The sequence below is a fragment of the Malus sylvestris genome, chromosome 17 (genome assembly GCF_916048215.2).
Source record: "Malus sylvestris chromosome 17, drMalSylv7.2, whole genome shotgun sequence".
Lineage (NCBI taxonomy): Eukaryota > Viridiplantae > Streptophyta > Magnoliopsida > Rosales > Rosaceae > Malus > Malus sylvestris.
This window is the reverse complement of record NC_062276.1, coordinates 18,459,326-18,487,032: the sequence shown is the minus strand read 5'-3', so window position 1 is coordinate 18,487,032 and position 27,707 is coordinate 18,459,326. Positions and strand designations below refer to the sequence as shown.

Genomic DNA, 27,707 nt, shown 5'->3' with positions numbered 1-27,707 from the left:
CAGCGGACAATCGGACCATTAAAGAGCTTTCGGCCTCGGGGTTGACCAATGCCGCACCATTATGCATTCAATACCCCGCGGTTGCCCAAGGCAAGACCGATGAATTCGAGTTGAAGTCAAGCATGTTGCACCACATTCCGAAATACCATGGGCTTTCCATGGAAGATCCCAACAAGCATCTCAAGGAGTTCGAGGTTGTTTGTTCGAGCATGACACCCATAAATGTCGACGGAAACATTTTGATGATGAAGGCTTTTCCATTCTCACTTTTGGAAAAGGCGAAGGATTGGCTTTATGAGTTAGCACCTGGAACGGTTACATCTTGGGATAGTATGAAAAGAGCTTTCTTGGAGAAGTTTTTCCCAACTTCAAGAGTCATTCTCTTGAGGAAACGGATTAGTGGCATCCAACAAAATCAAGGTGAATCGTTTCCTTCTTATTATGAACGTTTTAAATCACTTGTTGCTTCTTGTCCACAGCATCAAATGAAGGAGGAGCTGCTCATTCAATACTTCTACGAAGGACTCGTTCCCATGGAACACCAAATGCTTGATGCCTCGGCGGGAGGTGCGTTGGTGGATAAAACTCCGGGGGCTGCAAAAGTTCTAATTGCCAACCGAGCACACAACGCACAACAATACGAAGGTGTTGGACAAAGAGACCCCCCACGGCCACAAGTGAATGAGGTAAGTTCTATGCTCGAAATTCAATCCCAATTAGCTAACCTTACTTCTATTGTTTCTCAGTTGGCCGAGGGAATGAAGATTCATGGACCAAGTGTGTGTGGCGTGTGCTCTATGCAAGGACATGCCAACGATCAATGCCCTCAATTGATTGAGAATGGAGGTTGGGAGTCTACCAATGCCGTGGGTTTTGGGAACCAAAATCAACCACGCCATGATCCATACTCTAATACCTACAATCCGGGGTGGAGGGACCATCCAAATTTCAAATGGCGGGATCCTCAACAACCCCAACAACAAGGAGGATTTAGGCAGCCACCACCGGGCTTTTATACAAAGCCATTCGTCCCCAATCAAAACCAAGTGCAATCTGCCCCAACAACCTCAGGTACGTCTTTGGATAATGATCAAGTTGTTAAGTTACTTACTACTTTGACGCAGGAGGTACAAACTCAAAATAAGGAGAGACAAATCCAAGACAAACGGGTAGATAATTTGGAGAAGCAAATGGGTCAAATTGCCGAATTCATGGGGCAAATTAGACAACAAGGCAGATTACCTAGTTCAACAGTTGTAAACCCGAAGGGAGGATTTGAAACCGCTAAGGCCATTATGTTGAGAAGTGGTAAACAGGTTGGAGCGGACTCAAATACATCCAAATCAAGTCAAGACGAGGAGGACAAGTTGCTGAAAGAGGAAGCACAGGGAGCAAAGCCCACGGCCAAGGATGACCAAACCTTGCCGCCACCACCTAGTCCTCCTAAACCGTCCCCAACCACCAAGGTAAGTCCAAATTCGACTTTTTCTAGTTATATTCCACTAAATGTGCCCTTTCCTGGCAGGTTTAGGCAATCAAAGAAGGAAGAAGTTGAGAAGGACATTCTAGAGACCTTTCGGAAAGTTCAAGTCAATATTCCGCTCCTTGATGCGATTAAGCAAGTCCCGAGGTATGCTAAGTTCTTAAAAGAGCTTTGTACAACAAGGAGAAGGATTTCGAACAAAGAGGTGGTCCAGGTAAGTGAAAATGTCTCTGCTGTGTTACAAAGGAAGTTACCCCCTAAATGCAAAGATCCGAGTAGTTTTACAATTCCGTGCGTTATTGGTAATACTAAGTTTCAACACTGCATGTTAGACTTAGGGGCTTCGATTAATGTTATGCCATACTCGATTTATGCATCTATGAACTTAGGTGAGCTTAAAAATGATGGTGTGATAATTCAATTAGCCGATCGTTCTAATGCATACCCAAAGGGTGTTTTGGAAGATGTGTTGGTGCAGGTTGGTAACTTGATTTTTCCAGCGGATTTCTACGTGCTTGACATGGAGGATTCACCCCATTCCACCCCATTGCCGATTCTATTAGGGAGGCCCTTCATGAAAACAGCCCGCACCAAGATAGATGTGTTTAAAGGAACTTTAACGATGGAATTTGATGGGGAAGTCATTGATTTTAATCTTTCTGAAAGTATTAAATTTCCTAAGGACGATCATTCTTGCTTTTCTATTGATATAATTGATGATTTGGTGCAGGATTTTCTCGATTGTTTGGAGAGGGATACACTTGAAACGACAATTGCACAAGGAATTGGGCAAACATCTTGTTTTGCCGTGCCTAGAAGTGAGGAGGAGGCCGAGATAGTGGCTGCCCTTGAGTCACTACCTCAACACCATGGTAAGCCTTCTAACCCAATTTCAATTCCAGTTTCCACTAATAAGTTGTTACCCTCAGTGATTCAGGCACCCGTACTTGAGCTTAAACCGTTGCCCGATCATTTAAAGTACGTCTTTCTGGGAGACAACGAGACATTGCCCGTCATTGTCTCCTCATCATTCACGACCATAGAGGAGGAGAAGTTGATCCAAGTGTTGAAAGAGCACAAGACGGCCATTGGGTGGACTTTGGCCGATATTAGGGGAATTAGCCCGACTACGTGCATGCATCGCATACTTCTAGAGGAGGGGGCTAAACCAACTCGAGAGGCTCAGCGCCGTCTCAACCCTCCAATGATGGAAGTTGTGAAAAAGGAGATTATCAAACTTCTTGATTGTGGAGTGATTTATCCGATCTCTGATAGTCGTTGGGTGTCACCGGTGCAATGTGTTCCAAAGAAGTCCGGAGTGACAGTGGTGAAGAATGCTGAGAATGAGCTTGTGCCAACCCGCATCCAAACAGGTTGGCGAGTGTGCATTGATTATAGGAAGCTCAATGCCACCACAAGGAAGGACCACTTCCCTTTGCCGTTCATTGATCAAATGCTTGAAAGGTTAGCCGGTCATTCTTTTTATTGTTTCCTTGATGGTTATTCTGGATATAATCAGATTGTCATAGCGCCGGATGACCAAGAAAAGACAACTTTCACATGCCCCTTTGGTACCTTTGCTTATCGTCGCATGCCTTTTGGGTTATGCAATGCTCCGGCCACATTTCAAAGGTGTATGGTAAGTATCTTTTCAGATTTTGTGGAAAAGATTATTGAGGTATTTATGGATGATTTCAGTGTGTTTGGTGATTCATTTGATGGATGTTTGGAAAATCTCACAATAATTTTGAAACGATGTGTAGAAACTAACCTTGTGCTTAATTGGGAAAAATGTCACTTTATGGTTAGACAAGGCATAGTTCTAGGGCATATTGTTTCAGAAAGAGGAATTGAAGTGGATAAATCGAAAATAGATCTTGTACGCTACTTACCCTTTCCTACTTCGGTTCGAGAGGTTCGTTCGTTTCTTGGTCATGCAGGATTTTATAGGCGATTTATCAAGGACTTCTCCAAGATCTCAAACCCTCTTTGCCGTCTCCTCCAGAAAGATGTGGCATTTGACTTCAACGAGGAGTGTGAGAAGGCGTTCAATCACCTCAAGGACATGCTAACTTCGGCCCCTATCATAGTTCCACCGGATTGGAGCTGTTTTGGGGCTGTTTTGGGGCAAACGAGGAGTGTGAGAAGGCGTTCAATCCTTTTGAGCTTATGTGCGATGCTTCCGATTATGCATTAGGAGCTGTTTTGGGGCAAAGGAAGGACAAGAGGCCGCATGTTAACTATTATGCCTCTCGGACTTTAAATGATGCACAATTGAATTATTCTACCACTGAAAAAGAACTTCTTGCTGTTGTATTTGCTTTAGATAAATTCCGTTCTTATTTGCTTGGTACTAAAGTTATTATTTATACGGACCATGCAGCATTGAAGTATTTGTTCACCAAGAAGGAGGCCAAACCACGACTCATTCGTTGGATGCTTCTTCTTCAAGAGTTCGATATCGAAATCCGGGACAAGAAGGGAAGTGAAAACGTGGTGGCTGACCACTTGAGCCGTATGGTGCATGAAGACGATGCCGTGCCTATCATAGAGACATTCCCCGATGAGCAACTGATGTCCGTCAAGGTAAGTGAACAGTGGTATGCTGATTTGGTGAATTATTTGGTGTCTAAACATGTTCCTAGTGAATTACTTAAACACCAAGGTGATAAATTGAAGAAAGAGGCACGGTTTTATGTGTGGGATGACCCGTATTTATGGAAATATTGCCCTGACCAAGTTATACGTAGGTGTGTGCACGATTCTGAGTTTAATGCTATTCTAACCTTTTGTCTCACTTATGCTTGTGGGGGACACTTTGGCACTCAAAGAACAGCACTTAAGGTGTTAGAATGTGGTTTCTATTGGCCTACCATCTTTAGGGATGCTAGAACATTTTGCATGTCTTGTGATAGATGCCAAAGAACGGGCAATATTGGTCCTAAACAACAAATGCCGCAAACCCCCATTTTTAGTGTTGAAATCTTTGATGTTTGGGGTATTGATTTTATGGGTCCCTTTCCTTCATCACATGGGTTTCTTTATATATTGCTTGCTGTGGACTATGTGTCGAAATGGGTGGAAGCAAAAGCCACCTGAACTAATGATTCTCGAGTGGTTGCAGATTTTGTGAAAACTAACATTTTTGCAAGGTTCGGAATGCCACGAGTGCTAATCAGTGATGGCGGTTCCCATTTTTGTAATCGAACCATCGAGGCGTTGCTCAAGAAATACAATGTCACGCATAAGGTGGCCACACCTTATTATCCTCAAACGAGCGGGCAAGCCGAGGTTTCGAATAGGGAAATCAAGCAGATTCTTGAGAAGACCGTGGGGCCTACAAGGAAGGATTGGAGTTTACGCTTAAACGATGCATTGTGGGCGTATCGCATTGCCTACAAGACCCCCATTGGGATGTCACCTTTCCGGCTCATCTATGGGAAGCCTTATCTTACCCTATCCTTTAGTGCCACACCTTTTAGCCTTTTTCCCATTGAATTTCTGATTTCTAGGCCTTTTTCCTTGTGGATTTGGATTCTAGAAGTCCATATCTGATTCCCCTAGGGTTTTTAGAGCCTATATAAAGGATGTGCCGCACCCATTCATACACACCACCTCTCACATTCATAAATCACGCCAGAAATCTGCCCTAGCCTTTGCCGCACCCTTCCACCACCATTCTCCCAAATTTCTGCCTAAAAACAACCCTAGCCGCACCACCCATCAACCCTAAAGCCTTCCATACCATTCCCCATCCATTCTACACCACAAATAACCCCAAAAACCTGTCTTAAGTTCTCTGCCGCAGCAAGGAGGAAGGAGGATTCTTGGATGCACTTGCTGCCACGTTGGAGCATTCTAGGTGTTTTCTTTCCTTTGATTTTAATGTCTAAATTTATGTATCTTTGCTTTGCGAGTATGAGGAACTAAACCCCCCCTTGGCTAGGGGGGGATTCGAAATACATGTTTATGCTTGCGTTATGATTTGATTACTTCTAATTGCGTTTCATAAGTTGTGAATTCAATTTACTTATCTATGTGAATTACATTGATTTGTGTGTGTTGGTTGAGAGTGCACGCTGATAGGAGCATATTTATGCGCCTTAGTTAGCTAGTTCCTATGCATTTCCATGGTGTTTTCTTAGTTAAAGTAGTCTTTTAAGCTAGTTTTATGTGTTTTCAGGTTTTAAGGCCAAAGGATGCAAGAAGATGCATTTTGGAGCTTTTTGGAGCAAAATTGGGCTTGGAATGATTATCACATAATTGGAGCCAAGGTTTGGACGAATTTGAAGACTTGAAGATGATGATTCCTACTTGAACAAGGTTTCCTAGTTGAAGTAGGAAAGTGCTTACATGAAGGAGAATTCCTAATCGACGAAGGATTCCTAATCGACGAAGGATTCCTAATCAACGAAGGATTCCTAATTGAAGATGGATTCCTAATCACATGAGGATTCCTAGAAGAACAAGGATTCCTCCTCCAACAAGGATTCCTACTTGAAGTAGGAAAGTTAAGCCAAGGTTTCCTACTTTGGTTTGATTTTTCCTAATTGTCCCTAAAAGTTCCAGCAATTATGAAGACTTTCTAAGCATTCTAGGACACAAAACAAAAGCCTAGAACGCTTTTGAACCCTTGCCGCACCCCCCTTTGCATTTCCTCTTCCTTATTTCCTGTTTTTATGCTTTAAAACACCTTCCTTTTGTGTTTTAAACCCTAGCCGAATTTCCCTTGCCCTTTCCTTTAATTTTCTGATTTATTTCCTAATTCTAGAATCCTTAGACTTAATTTCTGATTTCCTAATCAACCTAGGGTTTTTAATTTCCTAATCCCTTTAAATAAACATGTTTGTGCAGCCACAAACATTCCACATTCATCCAGAAACTCACCATTCACGCCAGAAACTGAACTTCATCTTCAACAGCCCCATTCTACCACCATTCACCCAAATTTCTGCCACAAAACCACCCTAGCCGCACCACCCATCAACCCTAAACACTTCCATACGTCCTCCATCCATTCTACATCATCAAAACAGCCCAGGAACCACCAACATCCAATCTGCCGCAAGCAAGGAAAGGGGACAGATTCTCTACAATTGTTTGGCTTTTCAATCTGAGTTGTTGAACGATTTTAGGTGTTTTCTATCTTATATTTCAATGTCTAATTCATGTAATCTTTGTTTTGCTTTAAGTATGATTGGCTAAATTCGTTTTGGCTAAGGGTGGATTCAAAACCATGATTATATATGTGAAATAAGTTGATTACTTCCAGTTATCGTTCCATAAGTCGTGAATACAATTCGCTTAACCGTTTGATTTAGAACTTATTCTTGTATGTTGATTGAGAGTGCACGCTTAATTTGCATGCTTGAATTTGGTGCTAGGATATAAGTTTGTTTCACCTAATCGTTATGAATTTATATTCGCAAGTAGTGAAGGTCGCTAGTCACGATCGTGTTAAGTAGATTCCTGGCAAGAGTATCATGCTTTTCATAGTTACGAATGCCTTGTCGATGCTTATGATTTCCAAAGAACGTAATGATTCTAACTTGTATCTTTATCATGCTGTTCATATAGAGAACTTGTTAGGAATAATTTGTTTGCGATGCATATTCATCCAATTCAATGATTCTAGGGAAATCTGAAGGTTAATTTAAGCGGACCTAATTAACTTGGAGTGTCGAGGTTCATAACTTGTTAAATTGATAACTGGAAATCGATTTAGATTGCATATATTTCATGTGTGGAGAAGAACCCCTTAGCCATTCCATCATCCATTGATTCATCACAATTTTGTCTTACAATCTGTTTTCTTTTTCAATCTGCCCATTTAATTATTTTCGTCCAAAATCAATCCCACCTTATTCCTTTAAGTCATATTACTTAGAACTTGTCTTAGAATATGTTTTTAGGTGTTTTAGGTCATTAGGAAACCAAAATTCGTCCAAGTTGTGTTAGAGTCCCAAAACTGCCCAGAAAGTGGTTTTTAGGCAATTTTGAGTGTTTGTTTGCTGTTTTGAGTCTTTTGGTTTGTTTTAGTATTTTAGATTTTAGTTTTGCATTCTTTGAGTCTAGTTTAGTATTTTAAACTTTGTTTTACAGATTTGAGTCAGTTTAGAGTGTTTTAGCAATCCCTCCTAATCCCCGGTTTAAGAACGATCCCTACTTATCCATACTACATTTGTCAACAAGAGGGTTTAATTTGTGTGTTTAGTTATTTTACGCATCACACGCTTAATTATCATGCATAAATTGAATGCTAGGATATAAGGAAATTTCACCTAATCGTTATGGACTTATATTCACAAGTAGTAAAGGTTGATCTCTGATGTGAAAATTATGTTGACACACAAATTAAACCCTATTTGTGACAATTGTAGTAATGATGTAAGTAGGGATCGTTCTAACCGGGGATTAACTAGGGGCACTAATCACTTGAAAACTGAATTAGAAACGCAAAAACAAAGTTTAAAACACTAGATTAGACTCAAAGAATGCAAAACTAACGTTTAAAATACTAAAACAAACCAAAAACTCAAAACAGCAACTAAAAGACTCAAAACTGCCTTAAAAACACTTTCTGGGCAGTTTTGAACACAAAGCACCAAATTGGACGAATTTGGGTTTTAACTTGTACCAAAACACTTAAAAACATAAACCAACACACTTTTTAACTAATCTAGGACTTCAAAATAAATGGGGATTTGATTTGGACGAAAATAAACTAAATGGACAGATTGTAAAGAAAACAGATTGTAAGACAAAATTGTGATGAATCAATGGATGATGGAATAGCTAAGGGGTTCTTCTCCACACATGAAATATATGCAATCTAAATCGATTTCCAGTTATCAATTTAACAAGTTATGAACCTCGACACTCCAAGTTAATTAGGTCCGCTTAAATTAACCTTCAGATTTCCCTAGAATCATTGAATTGGATGAATATGCATCGCAAACAAATTATTCCTAACAAGTTCTCTATATGAACAGCATGATAAAGATACAAGTTAGAATCATTACGTTCTTTGGAAATCATAAGCATCGACAAGGCATTCGTAACTATGAAAAGCATGATACTCTTGCCAGGAATCTACTTAACACGATCGTGTCTAGCGACCTTCACTACTTGCGAATATAAATTCATAACGATTAGGTGAAACAAACTTATATCCTAGCACCAAATTCAAGCATGCAAATTAAGCATGCACTCTCAATCAACATACAAGAATAAGTTCTAAATCAAACGGTTAAGCGAATTGTATTCACGACTTATGCAACGATAACTGGAAGTAATCAACTTATTTCACATATATAATCATGGTTTTGAATCCACCCTTAGCCAAAACGAATTTAGCCAATCATACTTAAAGCAAAACAAAGATTAGATGAATTAGACATTGAAATATAAGATAGAAAACACCTAAAATCGTTCAACAACTCAGATTGAAAAGCCAAACAATTGTAGAGAATCTGTCCCCTTTGTTGCTTGCGGCAGATTGTATGGTGATGCTTCTTGGATTGTTTTGATGACGTAGAATGGAATTTGGGGGGTGTAGAGGCACGGCAAGGGTTGTAGGATGAGTGGTGGATGGATGGAAGATGGTGGAAAGCTCGGCAAGAATGGTGGGAATGTGCGGCAGATTATAGAACTAGGGTTTCTGGAATTTTGAATGAATGTAGCAGGTTGTTTGGGATGGTTTTGGATGGGGTTGAATGGTGGAAACGTTTCTAGGATGGGTGTATGGCACGGCTAGGGGGGTTTGGGGTCAGAAACTATGGAGTTTTGTGAAGGATATGTGCGGTTAGGGATGGTGGATGAATTCTGGCGTGAATGGAGTTGTATGGATGTGTGTGGAATGTTTTGTGGCTGCAACAAGGAGCTTTATTTAAAGGAAAACAGAAATTAAAACCCTAGGTTGATTAGGAAATCAGAAATTAAGTCTAAGGATTCTAGAATTAGGAAATAAATCAGAAAATTAAAGGAAAGGGCAAGGGAAATTCGGCTAGGGTTTAAAACACAAAAGGAAGGTGTTTTAAAGCATAAAAAAAGGAAATAAGGAAGAGGAAATGCAAAGGGGGGTGCGGCAAGGGTTCAAAAGGGTTCTAGGCTTTTGTTTTGTGTCCTAGAATGCTTAGAAAGTCTTCATAATTGCTGGAACTTTTAGGGACAATTAGGAAAAATCAAACCAAAGTAGGAAACCTTGGCTTAACTTTCCTACTTCAAGTAGGAATCCTTGTTGGAGGAGGAATCCTTGTTCTTCTAGGAATCCTCATGTGATTAGGAATCCATCTTCAATTAGGAATCCTCATGTGATTAGGAATCCATCTTCAATTAGGAATCCTTCGTTGATTAGGAATCCTTCGTCGATTAGGAATCCTTCGTCGATTAGGAATCCTCCTTCATGTAAGCACTTTCCTACTTCAACTAGGAAACTTGTTCAAGTAGGAATCATCATCTTCAAGTCTTCAAATTCGTCCAAACCTTGGCTCCAATTATGTGATAATCATTCCAAGCCCAATTTTGCTCCAAAAAGCTCCAAAATGCATCTTCTAGCATCCTTTGGCCTTAAAACCTGAAAACACATAAAACTAGCTTAAAAGACTACTTTAACTAAGAAAACACCATGGAAATGCATAAGAACTAGCTAACTAAGGCGCATAAATATGCTCCTATCAATCTCAATCGTGTTAAGTAAATTCTTGGCATAAGTTTCATGCAATCATAGTAACAAGTGCTTCGTCAATGCTTATGGTTTTCATAGAACTTAATGATTCTTGCTTGTATCTCTATTATGCAATCATGTAGGGGACTTGTGGGGAATGTTTTGGGTTGTCGTATGCAATCATCCAATTCAATAACGTTAGGAAAATCTGAAGGTTAATTTAAGCGGACCTAATTAACTTGGGGCGTTGAGAATTCATGGTTTATTGAAAAGCAATTGGAAATCGTTTTGAATGCAAGTATAACATGTGTGGAGATGAACCCCTTAGCTAGCCTTCCATCCATTCATTTAAACCAAATTCGTTTTCAAAACTGTTTTGTTTTACAAAGTTTATGTCTTGTTTTAAATTCGTCCAAACCAATTTCCCCTTTGTTTTAAAGTGTCAAAGTAGTTAGTAAGTGTTTTACTTTGTGTTTTTAAGTGTTTTGATTCAAGTTAAAACCCAAATTCGTCCAATTTGGTGATTAGTGTCCAAAACTGCCCAGAAAGTGGTTTTTAGGCTGTTTTGAGTCTTTTGGTTTGTTTTGGTATTTTAAAGTTTAGTTTTGCATTCTTTGAGTCTAGTCTAGTGTTTTCAACTTGTTTTTACGTATTTGAGTCAGTTTTCAAGTGATTTTGCAATCCCTCCTAATCCCCGGCCTAGAACGATCCCTACTTACATACTTGCTACAATTGATAAAAAGAGGGTTAATTTGAGTGCTAGTTAATTTTCACATCAAAGGGAATGGAATCTGGTGGCCGAATGATGGGGGCCGAAGTTTGCATCTCCTTGAGGTGTTTGAACGCCTTTTCACACTCCTCGTTGAATTCGAAGGACACATCCTTTTGGAGAAGTCGGCATAGGGGTGTGGAAATCTTTGAAAAATCCTTGATGAATCGCCTATAAAATCCTGCATGGCCCAGAAAAGAACGAACCTCTCTAACCGAAGTTGGAGAGGGTAAGTAGCGTACAAGATCTATTTTCGATTTATGAACCTCAATTCCCCTTTCAGAAACGATATGCCCTAAAACGATGCCTTGTTTTACCATAAAGTGACACTTTTCCCAATTTAAAACAAGGTTAGTTTCCACGCATCATTTTAAGATTAATGTGAGATTTTCCAAGCAACCATCAAACGAATCGCCAAAGACACTAAAATCATCCATGAATACCTTAATAATCTTCTCAATAAAATCTGAAAAGATACTTACCATGCATCTTTGGAACGTGGCCGGTGCATTGCATAAACCGAATGGCATGCGCCGGTAAGCAAAAGTACCAAATGGGCACGTGAAGGTGGTCTTTTCTTGGTCTTCCGGAGCTATGACAATTTGATTATATCCCGAATAACCGTCAAGAAAACAATAAAAAGAATGACCGGCTAACCTTTCTAGCATTTGATCGATGAATGGTAGTGGAAAGTGGTCCTTCCTTGTGGTGTTGTTGAGCTTCCTATAGTCAATGCACACTCTCCAACCTGTTTGAATACGGGTTGGCACAAGCTCATCCTCGGCATTCTTCACCACAGTGACTCCGGACTTCTTTGGGACAACTTGAACCGATGAGACCTAACGGCTATCCGAAATTGGATAAATCACTCCACAATCGAGAAGCTTTATAATCTCCTTTTTCACAACTTCCATCATCGGAGGGTTGAGTCGGCGTTGAGCCTCTTGAGTTGGTTTAGCCCCCTCCTCTAGAAATATGCGATGCATGCATGTTGTAGGGCTAATCCCCTTAATATCGGCCAATGTCCATCCAATGGCTGTTTTGTGCTCTTTTAACACCCGAATCAACTTTTCCTCCTCTAATGCCGTGAGTGATGAGGAGACAATGACGGGCAACGTCTCTTCATCTCCCAAAAATACATACTTTAAATGATCCGGCAATGGTTTAAGCTCAAGAACAGGGGCCTGAATCACAGAAGGTAACAACGTATTAGTGGAAACGGGAATTGGAATTGGGTTAGAAGGCTTACCACGATGTTGTGGCAATGATTCAAAGGCAGCCACAAGCTCGGCATGTTCTTCCTTAGGTACGGCCAGATTGGGTGGCATTCCAATTCCTTGTGCAATTGTTGTTTCAAGGGGATCGTCTTCCAACATATCAAGATAATCCTGCGCCAATTCATCCAATATATCAATAGAAAAGCAAGAATGATCATCTTTAGGAAATTTCATAGCTTCAGAAATGTTAAAATTAATAATCTCCCCATCAAATTCCATTGTTAACGTCCCCTTGAACACATCGATCTTGGTGCGTGCTATTTTCATGAAGGGCCTCCCAAGTAAAATCGGCAATGGGGTGACATTTGGTGAGTCCTCCATCTCTAAAACGTAGAAATCCGCTGGGAATATCAAGTTATCCACCTGCACCAACAGATCTTCCAAAACTCCTTTCGGATATGCATTAGAACGATCGGCTAATTGAATTATAACACCATCGTTTTTAAGCTCTCCTAAGTTCATAGATGCATAAATCGAGTATGGCATGACATTAATTGAAGCTCCTAGATCTAACATAGCATGTTCAAACTTAGTATTGCCTATAACACATGGAATTGTGAAACTCCCCGGATCTTTGCATTTAGGGGGTAATTTTCTTTGCAAAACAGCGGAAACATTCTCACTTACCTGGACAACCTCTTTGTTTGAAATTCTCCTTCTTGTTGTACATAGTTTCTTCAAAAACTTGGCGTACCTAGGTACTTGCTTACTTGCGTCAAGAAGAGGTATATTGACTTGCACTTTCCGAAACGTCTCCAAAATGTCTTTCTCGTTCTCCTCCTTCTTGGATTGCCTCAACCTGCTAGGAAAAGGCACGTTCAGTGGAATAGAACTAGGAGAATTCGGATTTGCACTTACCTTGGTCGATTTAGATGGGTTGGAAATGCAAGATGGCTGCGGCAAAGGTTGTTCCATCCTTGCCGTTGGTTTGGCTTGTGTTTCCTCCTCAAACTGCAACTTTTCATCCTCTTCATGACTTGATTTGGATGCTTGGGGTTCACTTCCAACTTGTTTACCACTCCTCAATGTGATTGCTTTGGCGGTTTCAAATCCCCCCTTTGGATATGCAACGGTTGAACTAGGGAGTCTTCCTTGGTCTCAAAACTGTCCTACAAACTCCGCAATCTGCCCAATTTGCTTCTCCAAGGGATCCACCCTTTTGTCTTGGTTTTGCATTGCTTTGGTTTGATTTTCTTGCCCCTGAGACAAAGTGGTGAGTAATTTAAGAATTGTATCATTATCCAAGGACGTACCTGAATTTGTTGGGGCAGATTGTATTTGAGTTTGATTTGGTGCGAATGGCTTTTGATAAAAGCCTGGAGGTTGCTGCCTAAATCATCCTTGTTGTTGAGGTTGCTGAGGTTCTCGCCATTTGAAATTTGGGTGATCACGCCAACCGTGATTGTAGGTATTAAAAAAGGGGTCATTCCTTTGTTGGTATTGGTTGCCAAATCCCACGGCATTGAGGGTCTCCCACCCTCCATTCTCTATTAATTGTGGGCACTTGTCTGTAGGGTGTCTTTGCATGGAGCATACGCCACAAGCTGCCACGGTTTGCACTTTTGGACCTTCCACCACCTGAGAAAGCAAAGTAGTAAGGTTAGCCATTTGATTTTGAAGTTCGGTTATGGCACTTACCTCATTCACTTGGTGTTGCCGTGGGTTGCTCCTTTGTCCAACACCTTCGTATTGTTGAGCGTTTAATGCTCGATTGGCAATCAATGTCTTTGCTGCCGTGGGGGTCTTGTCCACCAAGGCTCCTCCCGCCGAGGCATCTAGCATTTGACGTTCGATTGGTAAAAGCCCCTCGTAGAAGTATTGTAGGAGAAGCTCCTCCTTCATTTAATGCTGTGGACAAGAAGCAACAAGAGATTTAAAACGTTCATAATAAGTAGGAAAAGATTCACCTTTCTCTTGTTGAATTCCACTTATCCTTTTTCGTAGGAGGATGACTCGGAAGTTGGGAAAAACTTCTCCAAGAAGGCCCGTTTCATGCTCTCCCAAGTTGTGACTGTTCCGGGAGCCAATTCATATAACCAATCTTTCGCCTTTTCCAAGAGAGAAAAAGGAAAGGCCTTCATCTTTAATATGCTCTCATCGACGTTGATTGGAGTCATGCTTGAACAAACCACTTCGAACTCTTTCAAGTGCTTGTTAGGATCCTCCATGGACAACCCATGGTACTTCGGAATGTGGTGTAGCAAACTTGACTTCAACTCGAATTCCTCGGTCTTTCCTTGGGCAGCTGCGGGATATTGAATACATAGAGGTGCGGTATTATCCAATCCCGAAGCCGAAAGCTCCTTGATTGTACGATTGTCTTGTGCCATGGCTTCCTCCACTTCACCCACTCTTGCCGTGGGTTCCTTTCCTCAAACTCAACTTCGGCTTCTGAGTTTGAACTTGATTCACTAGGTTCTGGATTCTTCCTTTTTCTTCTCAACTCTCGCTCAAAATCGTCGTCAAAGTCCAAGATGTGTTCACGAATCGGATGAGTACTCCTATTGATGACAATTGTAGTAATGATGCAAGTAGGGATCGTTCTAGACCGGGGATTAACTAGGGATCCTAATCAACACAAATAAGACTCAAAAACACTAAACTAGACTCTATAGACTCAAAACACTCAAAACAGCAAATAACAACCAAAAAGACTCAATTCTAGACCTAACAAGTGATTTGGACGAAAATAGAACTTCAAAGACTCAAAAGACTTAAAAGAAACAAGTTTTGACTCTAAAAACAAGACTTAAAAGTAAGGGGGTTGGTTTTGACGAAATTGGACTTTAAAACATAAACTTTGAAAACAAACTTAACAAAAACGATTTTGGATGAAAAAGAATGGTGAAAGGCTAGTTAGAGGGTTCCTTCTCCACACATGAAACATATGCATACAACTCGATTTCCAGTTACTCTTTCAACAAATCATGAATGACAATGCCCCAAATTAACTAGATTGCACCAATTAATTCTCAGATTTCCCTAGATTCATTGAATTGAATGGAATACGCATTACAACCAAATTATTCTTATCAAGGACCCTAACTATGGAATACGCATGATAGAGACACATATCAAAGATCATTAAGTTCAATGGAAATCATAAACATTGACTAGGCATTGATAACTATGGAATACGCATGTTACTCTTGCCAAGGATTTACTTAACACAATCGTGACTAGCGACTTTTACTACTTATGAATATAAGTTAATAACGATTAGGTGAAATTCCCTTATACTCTAGCATCAAATTCATGCATGCGAACTAAGTATGCATCCTTAATTAACACACAAGAACAAGTTATCAATCAAATAGATTTGTGTTAGGGGCTGAATGATCCGTCCCTATCTTTTCTATTGTATCAATAACACAACAAGAACGAACAACGTTAGGAGTCTCAATGGATTCAGAAATTTTAAAACAAATCATATCACCACCAAATGCCATAGTTACTTCTCCTTTGGCTACATCAATCTTGGTTTGAGCCGTTTTCATGAAAGGCCGTCCAAGGAGAATGGGCAATGAAGGAGCATGATCCGATTCATCCATCTCGAGAACATAGAAATCTGCCGGTAAGATCAAATGATTAACCTGCACCAAAACATCTTCCATAACTCCCTTTGGATAAGCATTAGATCTATCGGCTAATTGTATGATTACACCATCATTTTGTAACTTGCCTAGGTTCATAGATGCATAAATTGAATATGGCATAACATTTATGGATGCACCTAAGTCTAACATGGCAGATTTGAACCTAGTATTACCAATGACACAAGGAATGGTGAAACTACCCGGATCTTTGCATTTAGAAGGTAGTTTACGTTGTATCATGGCAGACGCATTCTCACTTACCCGTACCACTTCTTTCTCCCGAAAACGTTTCTTTGTTGTACAAAGCTTCTTCAAACACTTGGCGTACTTCGGGATTTGCTTGATTGCATCCAAGAGAGGTATGTTAACTTGAACCTTCCTAAATGTCTCTAGAACATCTTTTTCCCCCTCTTCATTCTTGAATTGCAAAAATCTGCTAGGAAAGGGCACATTGGGTGGAATAATGTTAGAATTAACCACACTTGGACTCATCTTACCTAGGGTGGACGGATTGGATGGCTTAGGGGCCATGGGTGCTTGCGGCAAAGGTGGTGCTACCTTTGCCGTGAGTGGACTTGGTGTCTCCTCTTCAAATTTCAACATTTCATTCTCTTCGGGACCTGATTTTGGTGGTGTAGGACCTGCCCCAACTTCTTTTCCACTCCTTAGCATGATTGCATTTGCGGTTTCAAAGCCTCCTTTTGGATTCGCAATGGTTGAACTAGGAAGTTTTCCTTGTTCTCTAAACTGCCCAACAAACTCCGCAATCTGCCCAATTTGCTTCTCCAATTGATCTACCCTAATGTTCGTGCTTTGCATTGCTTGGGTTTGCTTTTCCTGCCCATGAGTCAACTTGGTTAGTATCTTAAGAAGTGCATCATTGTCTAGGGACGTACCTGAAGCATTTGGGTCAGATTGTGGTTGGTTTTGATTGGGTGTGTACGGCTTGGTGAAGAACCCCGGGGGTTGTTGCCTAAAGCCTCCTTGGTTTTGAGGTTGCTGGGGCTCCCTCCACTTGAAATTTGGGTGGTCTCTCCAACCGGGATTATATGTGTTTGAATATGGATCGTTCCTTGGTTGGTTTTGACCTTGAAACCCAATTGCATGGGCGCTTTCCCATCCACCATTTTCAATCAACTGTGGACACTTTTCAGAGGCATGTCCTTGGATGGAACATACGCCACATACAATTGGTCCTTGCATCTTCATGCCCTCGGCCATCTGAGACACAATAGAAGTAAGATTAGCCAATTGTGAATGAAGATCGGAAGTTGAACTTACCTCATGTACTTGGTGCCGTGGGGGTCCCCTTTGGCCTACTCCCTCGTATTGTTGAGCGTTCAACGCTCGATTAGAGATCAAGATCTTGGCAGCCATGGGTGTTTTGTCCACCAATGCTCCCCCCGCCGAAGCATCAAGCATTTGACGTTCTAGAGGTAGGAGACCCTCGTAGAAGTATTGCAAAAGCAACTCCTCCTTCATCTGATGATGTGGACAAGAAGCAACAAGTGATTTAAATCGTTCATAATATGTAGGAAAAGACTCACCTTCTTCTTGCTGAATTCCGCTTATCTTTTTGCGTAGGAGGATGATGCGAGAAGTTGGAAAGAACTTCTCCAAGAACGCTCTCTTCATACTCTCCCAAGATGTGACAGTGCCAGGAGCTAACTCGTATAACCAATCCTTGGCTTTATCCATCAAAGAGAATGGAAAAGCCTTCATCTTCAAAATACTTCCATCAACATTGACGGGAGTCATGCTAGAGCAAACTACTTCAAATTCTTTCAATTGTTTGTTAGGATCTTCCATGGACAAGCCATGGTATTTAGGAATATGATGAAGCAAACTTGACTTTAATTCAAACTCTTCCGTCTTACCTTGGGCAGCCGTGGGGTATTGGATGCACAAGGGTGCGGCATTATCCAATCCCGAGGCCGAGAGCTCTTTGAGTGTACGGTTGTCCACCGCCATGCCTTGAACCTCTTCAAATATCCCTGCCGTGGCCTCCTCCTCTTCTTGTACGTTTTCTTCAAGGTCAGATTCGGAATTGGGTGGGTTAGACTCTTGTTGGTTCCTCCTTCTTCTCAAAGTTCGCTCGAAATCGTCGTCGAAGTCCAAAATATGCTCACGAACAGGTTTGGAACTTCGAGTCATGCACTAGTACCTAAGAAACAAGAAACAAAATTAGGTCAGGAACTTAAAATAAAATCTGAAGCAAAGTAAAATAAAAGAAACAAAAACAATCCAAGGGATTAGCAAAATTGCTAATCCCCGGCAACGGCGCCAAAAATTTGATGCGAAATATATTAAGCACACAAATTAAACCCTCTTTTGTCAAATTGTAGTAAAGATGTAAGTAGGGATTGTTCTAAACCGGGGATTATGAGGGATTGCTAAACTCTTGAAAACTAACTCAATAATGTAAAAACAAAGTTTAAAACACTAAACTAGACTCAAATAATGTAAAATTACATGTTAAAACACTTAAACAAACATAAAACTCAAAACAGCAACCTAATGACTCAAAACTGCCTAAAACCACTTTCTGGGCAGTTTTGAGAACCTAACAAGAACTTGGACGAATTTGGGTGAAAACTTGAATCAAAACACTTAGAAACACAAATCAAAACACCTTCTAACTAATCTAAGACTTCAAAATAAAGGGGGATTTGTTTTGGACGAAAATTGAAAACAAAACAGAAACTTTGAAACAAAACAGATTGTAAAACGTTTTTGGATGAAAAGGATGGATAAAAGGCTAGTTAGGAGGTTCTTCTCCACACATGTCACACTTGCAAACAAAACGATTTTCAGTTGTTCTTCCAATAAATTATGAATACTCAACGCCCCAAATTAACCGTGAATTGCACTAATTAACCCTCAGTTTTTCCACAAGTTATTGAGTTGGATGATTGCATACGACAACCCAAAACATTCCCTACAAGAATTGCATAATAGAGATACAAGCAAGAATCATTAAGTCCTATGAAAAACATAAGCATTGACGAGGCATTCGTTACTATGAATTGCATGAAACTTATGCCAAGAATTCATTCAACGCGATCGTTTTTAAGCGACCTTCACTACTTGTGATTATAAGATTGTAACTATTAGGTGAAACTCCCTCATAATCTAGCATCATATTCATGCATGAAAACTAAGCGTGCACTCTCAATCAACATACACAAATAAGTTATCAATCAAGTAGATGAACGAATTGAATCCACAACTTATGAAATAACAACTGAATGTAATCAAATCATATTGCAAGCATGCACATGGTTTCGAATCACCCCCCAACTAAGGGGGTTTAGTTCCTCATACTCACAACACAAAGTTTATTGAATTGAAACATTGAAAACATAAGAAAGATTACACCTAAAAGTTCCAGCAATCTGCAATAGACTAGCAAGCACATTCAAGAGCACTCCTTCTTCCTTCTTGCTGCGGCATAAGGTATGGAGATGGTTTGGGATGGTTTTGGATGAGGTAGAATGGTAGAAAAGTGTCTAAGATGGGTGTATGGCACGGCTAGGGAGGTTTGGGGTCAGAAAATATGGATTTGGGTGAAGATTGGGCACGGCAAAGGTAGGGGAAAGGTTTCTGGCGTGAATGGATGTGAATGGGTGTGTGTGGAATGTTTGGTGGCTGCAACAAGGAGGTTTATTTAAAGGAAAACAGTAATTAAAACCCTAGTTTGATTAGGAAATCATAAATTAAGTCTAAGGATTCTAGAATTAGGAAATAAATCAGAAAATTAAAGGAAAGGGCAAGGGAAATTCGGCTAGGGTTTAAAACACAAAAGGAAGGTGTTTTAAAGCATAAAAACAGGAAATAAGGAAGAGGAAATGCAAAGGGGGGTGCGGCAAGAGTTCAAAAGGGTTCTAGGCTTTTGTTTTGTGTCCTAGAATGCTTAGAAAGTCTTCATAATTGCTGGAACTTTTAGGGACAATTAGGAAAAATCAAACCAAAGTAGGAAACCTTGGCTTAACTTTCCTACTTCAAGTAGGAATCCTTGTTGGAGGGGGAATCCTTGTTCTTCTAGGAATCCTCATGTGATTAGGAATCCATCTTCAATTAGGAATCCTTCGTTGATTAGGAATCCATCTTCAATTAGGAATCCTTCGTTGATTAGGAATCCTTCGTCGATTAGGAATCCTTCTTCATGTAAGCACTTTCCTACTTCAACTAGGAAACCTTGTTCAAGTAGGAATCATCATCTTCAAGTCTTCAAATTCGTCCAAACCTTGGCTCCAATTATGTGATAATCATTCCAAGCCCAATTTTGCTCCAAAAAGCTCCAAAATGCATCTTCTTGCATCCTTTGGCCTTAAAACCTGAAAACACATAAAACTAGCTTAAAAGACTACTTTAACTAAGAAAACACCATGGAAATGCATAAGAACTAGCTAACTAAGGCGCATAAATATGCTCCTATCAGTGAACAACAAAGAGTGCACGGCCCCAACCTTGAAATCACCAAATCTAACCGAGTGCATGATAGGAGCATATTTATGCGCCTTAGTTTAGCTTGTTCTTGTGCATTTATAGTGTTTTTGCTTAGTAAAGTAGTCTTTTAAGCTAGTTTTATGTGTTTTCAGGTTCTAAGGGCAAAGTATGCAAAAGAATGCATTTTGGAGCCTTTTGGAGCAAAGTTGAGCTTGGAATGGATGTCATATGCTTGGAGCCAAGAGGATGGACGAAATTGAAGATTTGAAGATGATGTTTCCTACTTGAACAAGGTTCCCTAGTCGAAGTAGGAAAGTGCCTAAGTGAAGATGGAATCCTAGTTGAATTAGGATTCCTAGTCAAAATGGGTTTCCTAGTTGAATTAGGATTCCTTGAAGATGAAGATTCCTACTCAAACAAGGTTTCCTACTTGAAGTAGGAAAGTTAAATCCAAATGGCATCAAGTTGCAGCTACAAAGAAGATTTCCAAGTCCAAGAAGGAGAAGGAATCCAGAATGAAGAAGGAATGACAAAGACAAGGTTTCCTAATCCTAATAGGCAAAGTTTCCAAATGCAATGAGGAGTCCTTATCCATTTAGGATACCTTATCCTTGTTCTAGAAACCTTATCCATCCTTGCTGTGAGTTTTCCTTGCATTAGAGGGTTTCTAGAAGCCCTAATCTGCCCTATCCTTTAAGTGCCGCACCTATCCCTTCTAGAAACCTGATTTCCTTGCCTTGCAAGGCCATCTAGAAGCCTTATCCACCTTATCCCTATCCAGCCGCACCTAGGACCCCTTTTCCCTTGCAAAATCTGATTGTTAGACCTATTTCCTTGTGGATTTGGGTTATCCAAGTCCATATCTGATTACCCTAGGGTTTTAAGTGCCTATATATACTCCTATTAACCCCTAAATCAGATCACCACTCACCACAATTCACAATTCACTCCAGAAATTCGTCCAAACTCTCTCCACACCTTTGCCGCACCATTCCCTTCCCCTAAACACTACTACATCCCTCCATAACCATGCATCCATACACCTAAGGTCCTAAACCTGTCCCTAGACCCTTGCCGCACCAAGGAGGAGAACAAGGAAGCTCGGAAGTTCATGCAATTCAAGTTCGCGTCGCTGGAATTTCTAGGTGTTTCTTTTCCTTTGATTTCAATGTTTAAATTCAATTCTCTTTGTTTTGTGCGTATGAGGAACTAAACCCCCCCTTGGCTAGGGGGGGATTCGAAATACATGTTTATGCTTGCGTTATGATATGATTACTTCTAATTGCGTTTCATAAGTTTTGAATTCAATTTACTTATCTATGCGAATTACATTGATTTATGTGTATTGGTTGAGAGTGCACGCTTAATTATCATGCATAAATTGAATGCTAGGATAGAAGGAAATTTCACCTAATCGTTATGGAATTATATTCACAAGTAGTAAAGGTTGATGATCTCAATCGCGTTAAGTAAATTCTTGGCATAAGTTTCATGCAATCATAGTAACAAGTGATTCGTCAATGCTTATGGTTTTCATAGAACTTAATGATTCTTGCTTGTATCTCTATTATGCAATCATGTAGGGGACTTGTGGGTAGGGGTGGGTTCGGTTCCATTCGGTTCGGTTTTTGGCCGAAACCGGAAACCAAACCGAAATTACTGTTCGGTTCGGTTCGGTTCGGTTTTTCTTCGGTTTTTTTCGGTTCGGTTTTTTTCGGTTTTGATTTTTTTCGGTTCGGTTTCGGCCCGGTTCGGTTTTTTTCATGAGTTTTTTTTTTTTTTTCTTTTAAATCTGGAGCTTGAAGCCTTGAGCATCATCAGTGAGAAATCATCATGCAAGTTGAACAACAGATAAATCCACATTTAAAAAGAGAAAATATATACATTCCGTGCTTAACTGAGTAGGTTGCTAGATAGGAGAATCCTTGATCCCATTGCAGCAAGCTTGTCAAAATTGTAAACACTAACTAACTAACTAACAACAAAACTAATGTAAATACCTACTTGAATCTTTTATAAACAAAACAGCATGCCCATCAACCAATTGGGTTGGAAATCATAAAGATGGATTTGATGCCTTGGGGTATGAAATCGAAGGTGGAGTCGATCCAGGCTTCGACCTCGTCCATGGAGACAACTTTGACATCGGGAAACAAGCAGAGCCCAGCCAAGCTCGGGCCATGGTCTTCCATTCCTGGGAGGACTGCTCGCTCAAAATCTTACAAGCTGCCGCAGGTTCTGAGGTGGGATTTCTGGGTTTTGGTTGTGTTTTTGGTTGGAGGGAGGTAGAGAGAGAGAGGGAAACAGAGAAGAGAATGATGAATGATGGGAATTGGGTATGAAGTGGCTAGGGTTAAAGGTGTTGGTGGCTGCGGCAGGAACCAGAGAGAGAAGAGGGGAATCTAAAATAGAAAAGGTGTGGCTGCCTAGGGTTTTGTTGATCATTAACAAAAGACTATAGATTTCAATTTTATAAATAATTTAGTCATACATCCATAGCAAAACAAAACCCACTGCCCACTTGGTTTCAGGGAAGCTTTCTCAAGCTGCAGTGCATGGGTTTGAACCCCCATGACTCTAGAATTTCGAAGTTTTTTTTAATGATTTTTTATAATTAAAATATTATAAAAAATAATTAAATATATATTTCGGTTCGGTTCGGTTCGGTTCGGTTTTCGAACCTCAAAAACCGAAACCGAACCAGCCATATTCGGTTCGGTTCGGTTTTGACAGTTTCGGTTCGGTTTTTTTCGGCCTCGGTCCGGTTTTCGGTTCGGTTTTTTTCGGTTTTCGGTTTTTTGAACCCACCCCTACTTGTGGGGAATGTTTGGGTTGTCGTATGCAATCATCCAATTCAATAACGTTAGGAAAATCTGAAGGTTAATTTAAGCGAACCTAATTAACTTGGGGCATTGAGAATTCATGGTTTATTGAAAAGCAATTGGAAATCGTTTTGTATGCAAGTATAACATGTGTGGAGATGAACCCCTTAGCTAGCCTTCCATTCACCCATTTAAATCAAATTCGTTTTTACAATCTGTTCTAATTTACAAAGTTTGTTTTGTTTTTAAATTCGTCCAAAACCAATCCCCCTTTGTTTTAAAGTGTCAAATTAGTTAGTAAGTGTTTTACTTTGTGTTTTTAAGTGTTTTGATTCAAGTTAAAACCCAAATTCGTCCAATTTGGTGCTTAGTGTCCAAAACTGCCCAGATTGTGTTTTTAAGGCAGTTTTGAGTGTTTTGGTGCTGTTTTGAGACTTTTGGTTTGTTTTGGTGTTTTAAAGTTTAGTTTTGCATTCTTTGAGTCTAGTTTAGTGTTTTAAACTTGTTTTTACATATTTGAGTCAGTTTTCAAGTGATTTTGCAATCCCTCCTAATCCCCGGTTTAGAACGATCCCTACTTACATACTTTGCTACAATTGATAAAAAGAGGGTTAATTTGAGTGTCAACATAATTTTCACAAAGTTCTAATTGCCAACCGAGCACATAATGCACAACAATACGAAGGTGTTGGACAAAGAGACCCCCCACGGCCACAAGTGAATGAGGTAAGTTCTATGCCCGAGATTCAATCCCAATTAGCTAACCTTACTTCTATTTGATAGGAGCATATTTATGCGACTTAGTTGGCTTGTTCTTAAGCATTTATGTTGTTTTTCTTTAGTTATTTTAGTGTTTAAAGTCATTTTCGTGCAATTTCAGGTTTAGAGACGAAGTATGCAAAGAAGTGCAAAATGGAGCATTTTAGAGCAAAATTGAGCTAGAATGGAGTGTATGCTAATGGAGCACAAGGAATGGACGAGTTTGAAGGTCAAATGAGCTTAAGAAATGAAGAAATGAAAGTGAAGAACAAAGAATTCAGATTTGGAAACCAAAGTTTCTAAAGTTGGAAGTTTCTATTCTTGGAGGTTTCCATTTTCGAGAGTTTCTATTCTTGGTTTTGGGCTTTTAGATGACCTAAACCCTAATTCCTTGTGGACCCTAACCCTAGCCGCACCTTAGGCCTTATTCCCACTAAAAATCTGATTGTTTTAACCTAATTTCTGGTGGATTTGGGCTTCTAGAAACCCTAATCTGATTACCCTAGGGTTTTGGATGCCTATATATACTCATTATAACCCCTAGATCAGAGCATCACCTCTCATACATAACCATTCACGCCAGAAATTAAACCTTGATTTCTGGCGCACCTTTCCATCACCAAAGTCCCAAAATTCTGCCCAAAATCATCCCTAGCCGTACCCCCATCAACCCTAAACCTCTCCATACCATTCCCCATCCATTCTACACCACAAATAACCCCAAAAACCTGTTCTAAAGTCTTTGCCGCAGCAAGGAGGAAGGAGAATTCGTTGGATGCACTTGCTGCCAAGTTGGAGCGTTCTAGGTGTTTTCTTTCTTTGGATTTTAATTTCTAAATTTATGTATCTTGGCTTTGCGAGTATGAGGAACTAAACCCCCCCTTGGCTAGGGGGGGATTCGAAACCATGTTTATGCTTGCTATATGATTTGATTACTTCTAATTGCGTTTCATAAGTTGGGAATTCAATTTACTTATCTACAAGAATTAAAACTGATTTGTGTATGTTGGTTGAGGGTCGACACTTAATTTGCATGCATGAATTTGATGCTAGGATATAAGGAAATTTCACCTAATCGTTATGGACTTATATTCATAAGTAGTAAAGGTTGATGATCTCAATCGCGTTAAGTAAATTCTTGGCATAAGTTTCATGCAATCATAGTAACAAGTGCTTCGTCAATGCTTATGGTTTTCATAGAACTTAATGATTCTTGCTTGTATCTCTATTATGCAATCATGTAGGGGACTTGTGGGGAATGCTTTGGGTTGTCGTATGCAATCATCCAATTCAATAACGTTAGGAAAAATCTGAAGGTTAATTTAAGCGGACCTAATTAACTTGGGGCATTGAGAATTCATGGGTTATTGAAAAGCAATTGGAAATCGTTTTGAATACAAGTCTAACATGTGTGGAGATGAACCCCTTAGCTAGCTTTCTATCCATTCAATTCAATCAAATTCGTTTTAAAATCTGTTTTGATTTACAAGTTTATGTTTTGTTTTCAATTTCGTAAAAACCAAATCCCCCTTTGTTTTCAAGTGTCAAATTAGTTAGAGAGTGTGTTAGTTTGTGTTTTTAAGTGTTTTGAGTCAAGTTAAAACCTATTTTCGTCAAAATCTTGTTTAGAGTTCAAAACTGCCCAGAAAGTGGTTTTAAGGCAGTTTTGACTTTTGGTTTGTTTTGGTGTTTTAAGTTATAGTTTTACATTCTTTGAGTCTAGTTTAGTGTTTTAAACTTTGTTTTTACGTTTTTGAGTCAGTTTTCAAGTGATTTAGCAATCCCTCCTAATCCCCGGCCTAGAACGATCCCTACTTACATACTTACTACAATTGATAAAAAGAGGGTTAATTTGAGTACTAGTTAATATCATATCAAATTTTGGCGCCGTTGCCGGGGATTAGCAACTTTGCTAATCCCTTGGTTCTTTTCTTTTTGTTTAGTTTGTTTCTGTTTTAGTTTCTGACTTAGTTTTGTTTTCCTTTTTTTGTGTTACTTTTGATATTTGATTTAGTTCTCTTTCTTTGATTTTAGGTACTAGAGAAGTAAGACATGGATTTTGCTAGCATTCAAGCTCAATTAGCAAATCTTACTTCTCAATTGTCACAGATTGCCGAAAGTACCACAATGCAAAGTGTCCCTACATTTGGTGCGTCTTATAGGCAAGGATACCAAGCCAATCTATATCCACAAAGCGATTGGAGTGATCATTCAAACTCTATGTGGTGGGAAGCTCAACAAGTTCAACACAAAGCATATTGGCAGCCATATGAAGAGTTCTATTCAAGACCTATGCAGCCACCACAACCTCATATACAATATGCTCAATCAAATTTAGGTTCGTCAATAGATTATAATCAAATTCTTAATGAATTAAATTCTTTGTTGCAGGGCTCACAAAATCAAGCCAAGGTGGATATTGGCAGCAAGAAGAGGAGTTCTATCATTGGCCATATGAACTATCACATCCATCACAACAATTTGCCCAATTCAATTCAGGTACGTCTTTGGATAATGATATGTTTAATAAGTTACTCACCTCTTTGTACCAGGAAGTAGAAAATCGAAACAAAGAGATGCCAATTCAAACCAAGAAGACGGGTGAATTGGAGAAGCATATTGGGCAGATTATGGAGTTCATGGCACACATTCAAGAGCAAAGTGAAGTTTCCAACTCAACTATTGAAAATTCGAAGGAAGATTTTGAAATCCATGATGCTATCACTTTGGGAAGGGCTATGGAGGTTGGAGCTGACCTAAAAACGTCCAAACATTGCCTAGAAGTGGATGAGGAGCTGATGATTGAGGAGGAGGAAGAAGACATACACACGGCAAGGGTAGAACAACCCTTGCCGCAACCCCCTAAGCCTTCTAACCCACCCACCTGGACGTCCCAATTTCATTTCATTCTAATGTTATTCCTCCCAATGTCCATTTTCCTAGCAGGTTTTTGATTCCCAAGCAAGAAGAGAGTGAAAAAGACATCGTGGCAGCTCTTCCAAAGGTGCAAAAGGATATTCCAATTCTTGGTGCAACAAAGCAAGCTCTAGATCGTGTTGAATATTTCAAAGGCCTTTGTTTCCCAAGAAGAATGATTCAAGAGAAAGTAGTGGCTAAAGAATGTCAAGACTTCATCAAAGAGGACAAATTTGAAACAACAAAGCCCAAAGAAGTTGAACTTGATGACATTGGACAAGTCACAACCATCATAGTAAATCTGGCCAAGTCCAATATCCCTGAAACGTTCAAAGGAATGGTGTTTGTCATTGAGTTCTTGTCGGACAAAGCAAGTAAGTCATCTTCTCCAATTTCCATTACATTTTATACTAACTTGCTGATTTTGATGAATCAGGTACCTACACTAGAATCTAAACCAATGCCGGTTCATTTCAAGTATCATCGTCCATTCAAAGATCAAATCCATGCCGTGGGACCTAGGAATTGCTCTAACAACCAGATTTGAGTTTCTAAAACCCTTCACTTTGTTGCTTGTTTCTAATCTGCCAGTTTTGTTTTTAACTTGCTGTTTGTGTGTTTCTTTGTGTTTTGTGTGAGTTTATGCTTGAAACATTGAGGACAATGTTTGATTTAAGTGTGGGGGGGGTAAATTTTTGAGTGTTTTAGATGCAAATTCGTGGGATTTTATCACCCTTAACTTGGATACTTGTTCCTTGCTGTTTTTAAGTGTTTTTGAGCAGTTTTGATGTGTTTTAGTGTGTTTTGATGCAAAAATCCGAAAATCACATAAAAATTTGAAAAATTTGTTTTAAAAAAATCCAAAAAGAGTTGTTTTTGTGTGTTTGTTGTGTCTTAGGGTACCTTCCAACACAATGATGAGGATTCGGTTTGTAATTACATGGCTGTTAAAGAGAGTGATTAACGTGGAT

The 27,707-nt window shown here is 39.8% G+C and overlaps 1 protein-coding gene across 1 annotated transcript in view; it reads left to right on the top strand.

Moving 5' to 3' along the window:
• Nucleotides 1-1,190: 1,190 nt before the first annotated feature.
• The window catches only part of LOC126611868 (uncharacterized), a gene marked incomplete at its 3' end in the record, with an annotated part of 81,874 nt that continues 55,357 nt past the window's right edge, over nt 1,191-27,707 (top strand). The window contains exon 1 of the mRNA XM_050280194.1: nt 1,191-1,525. Coding sequence (XP_050136151.1) covers nt 1,191-1,525 — 335 coding nt within the window. The remainder of the gene's footprint in view (nt 1,526-27,707) is intronic.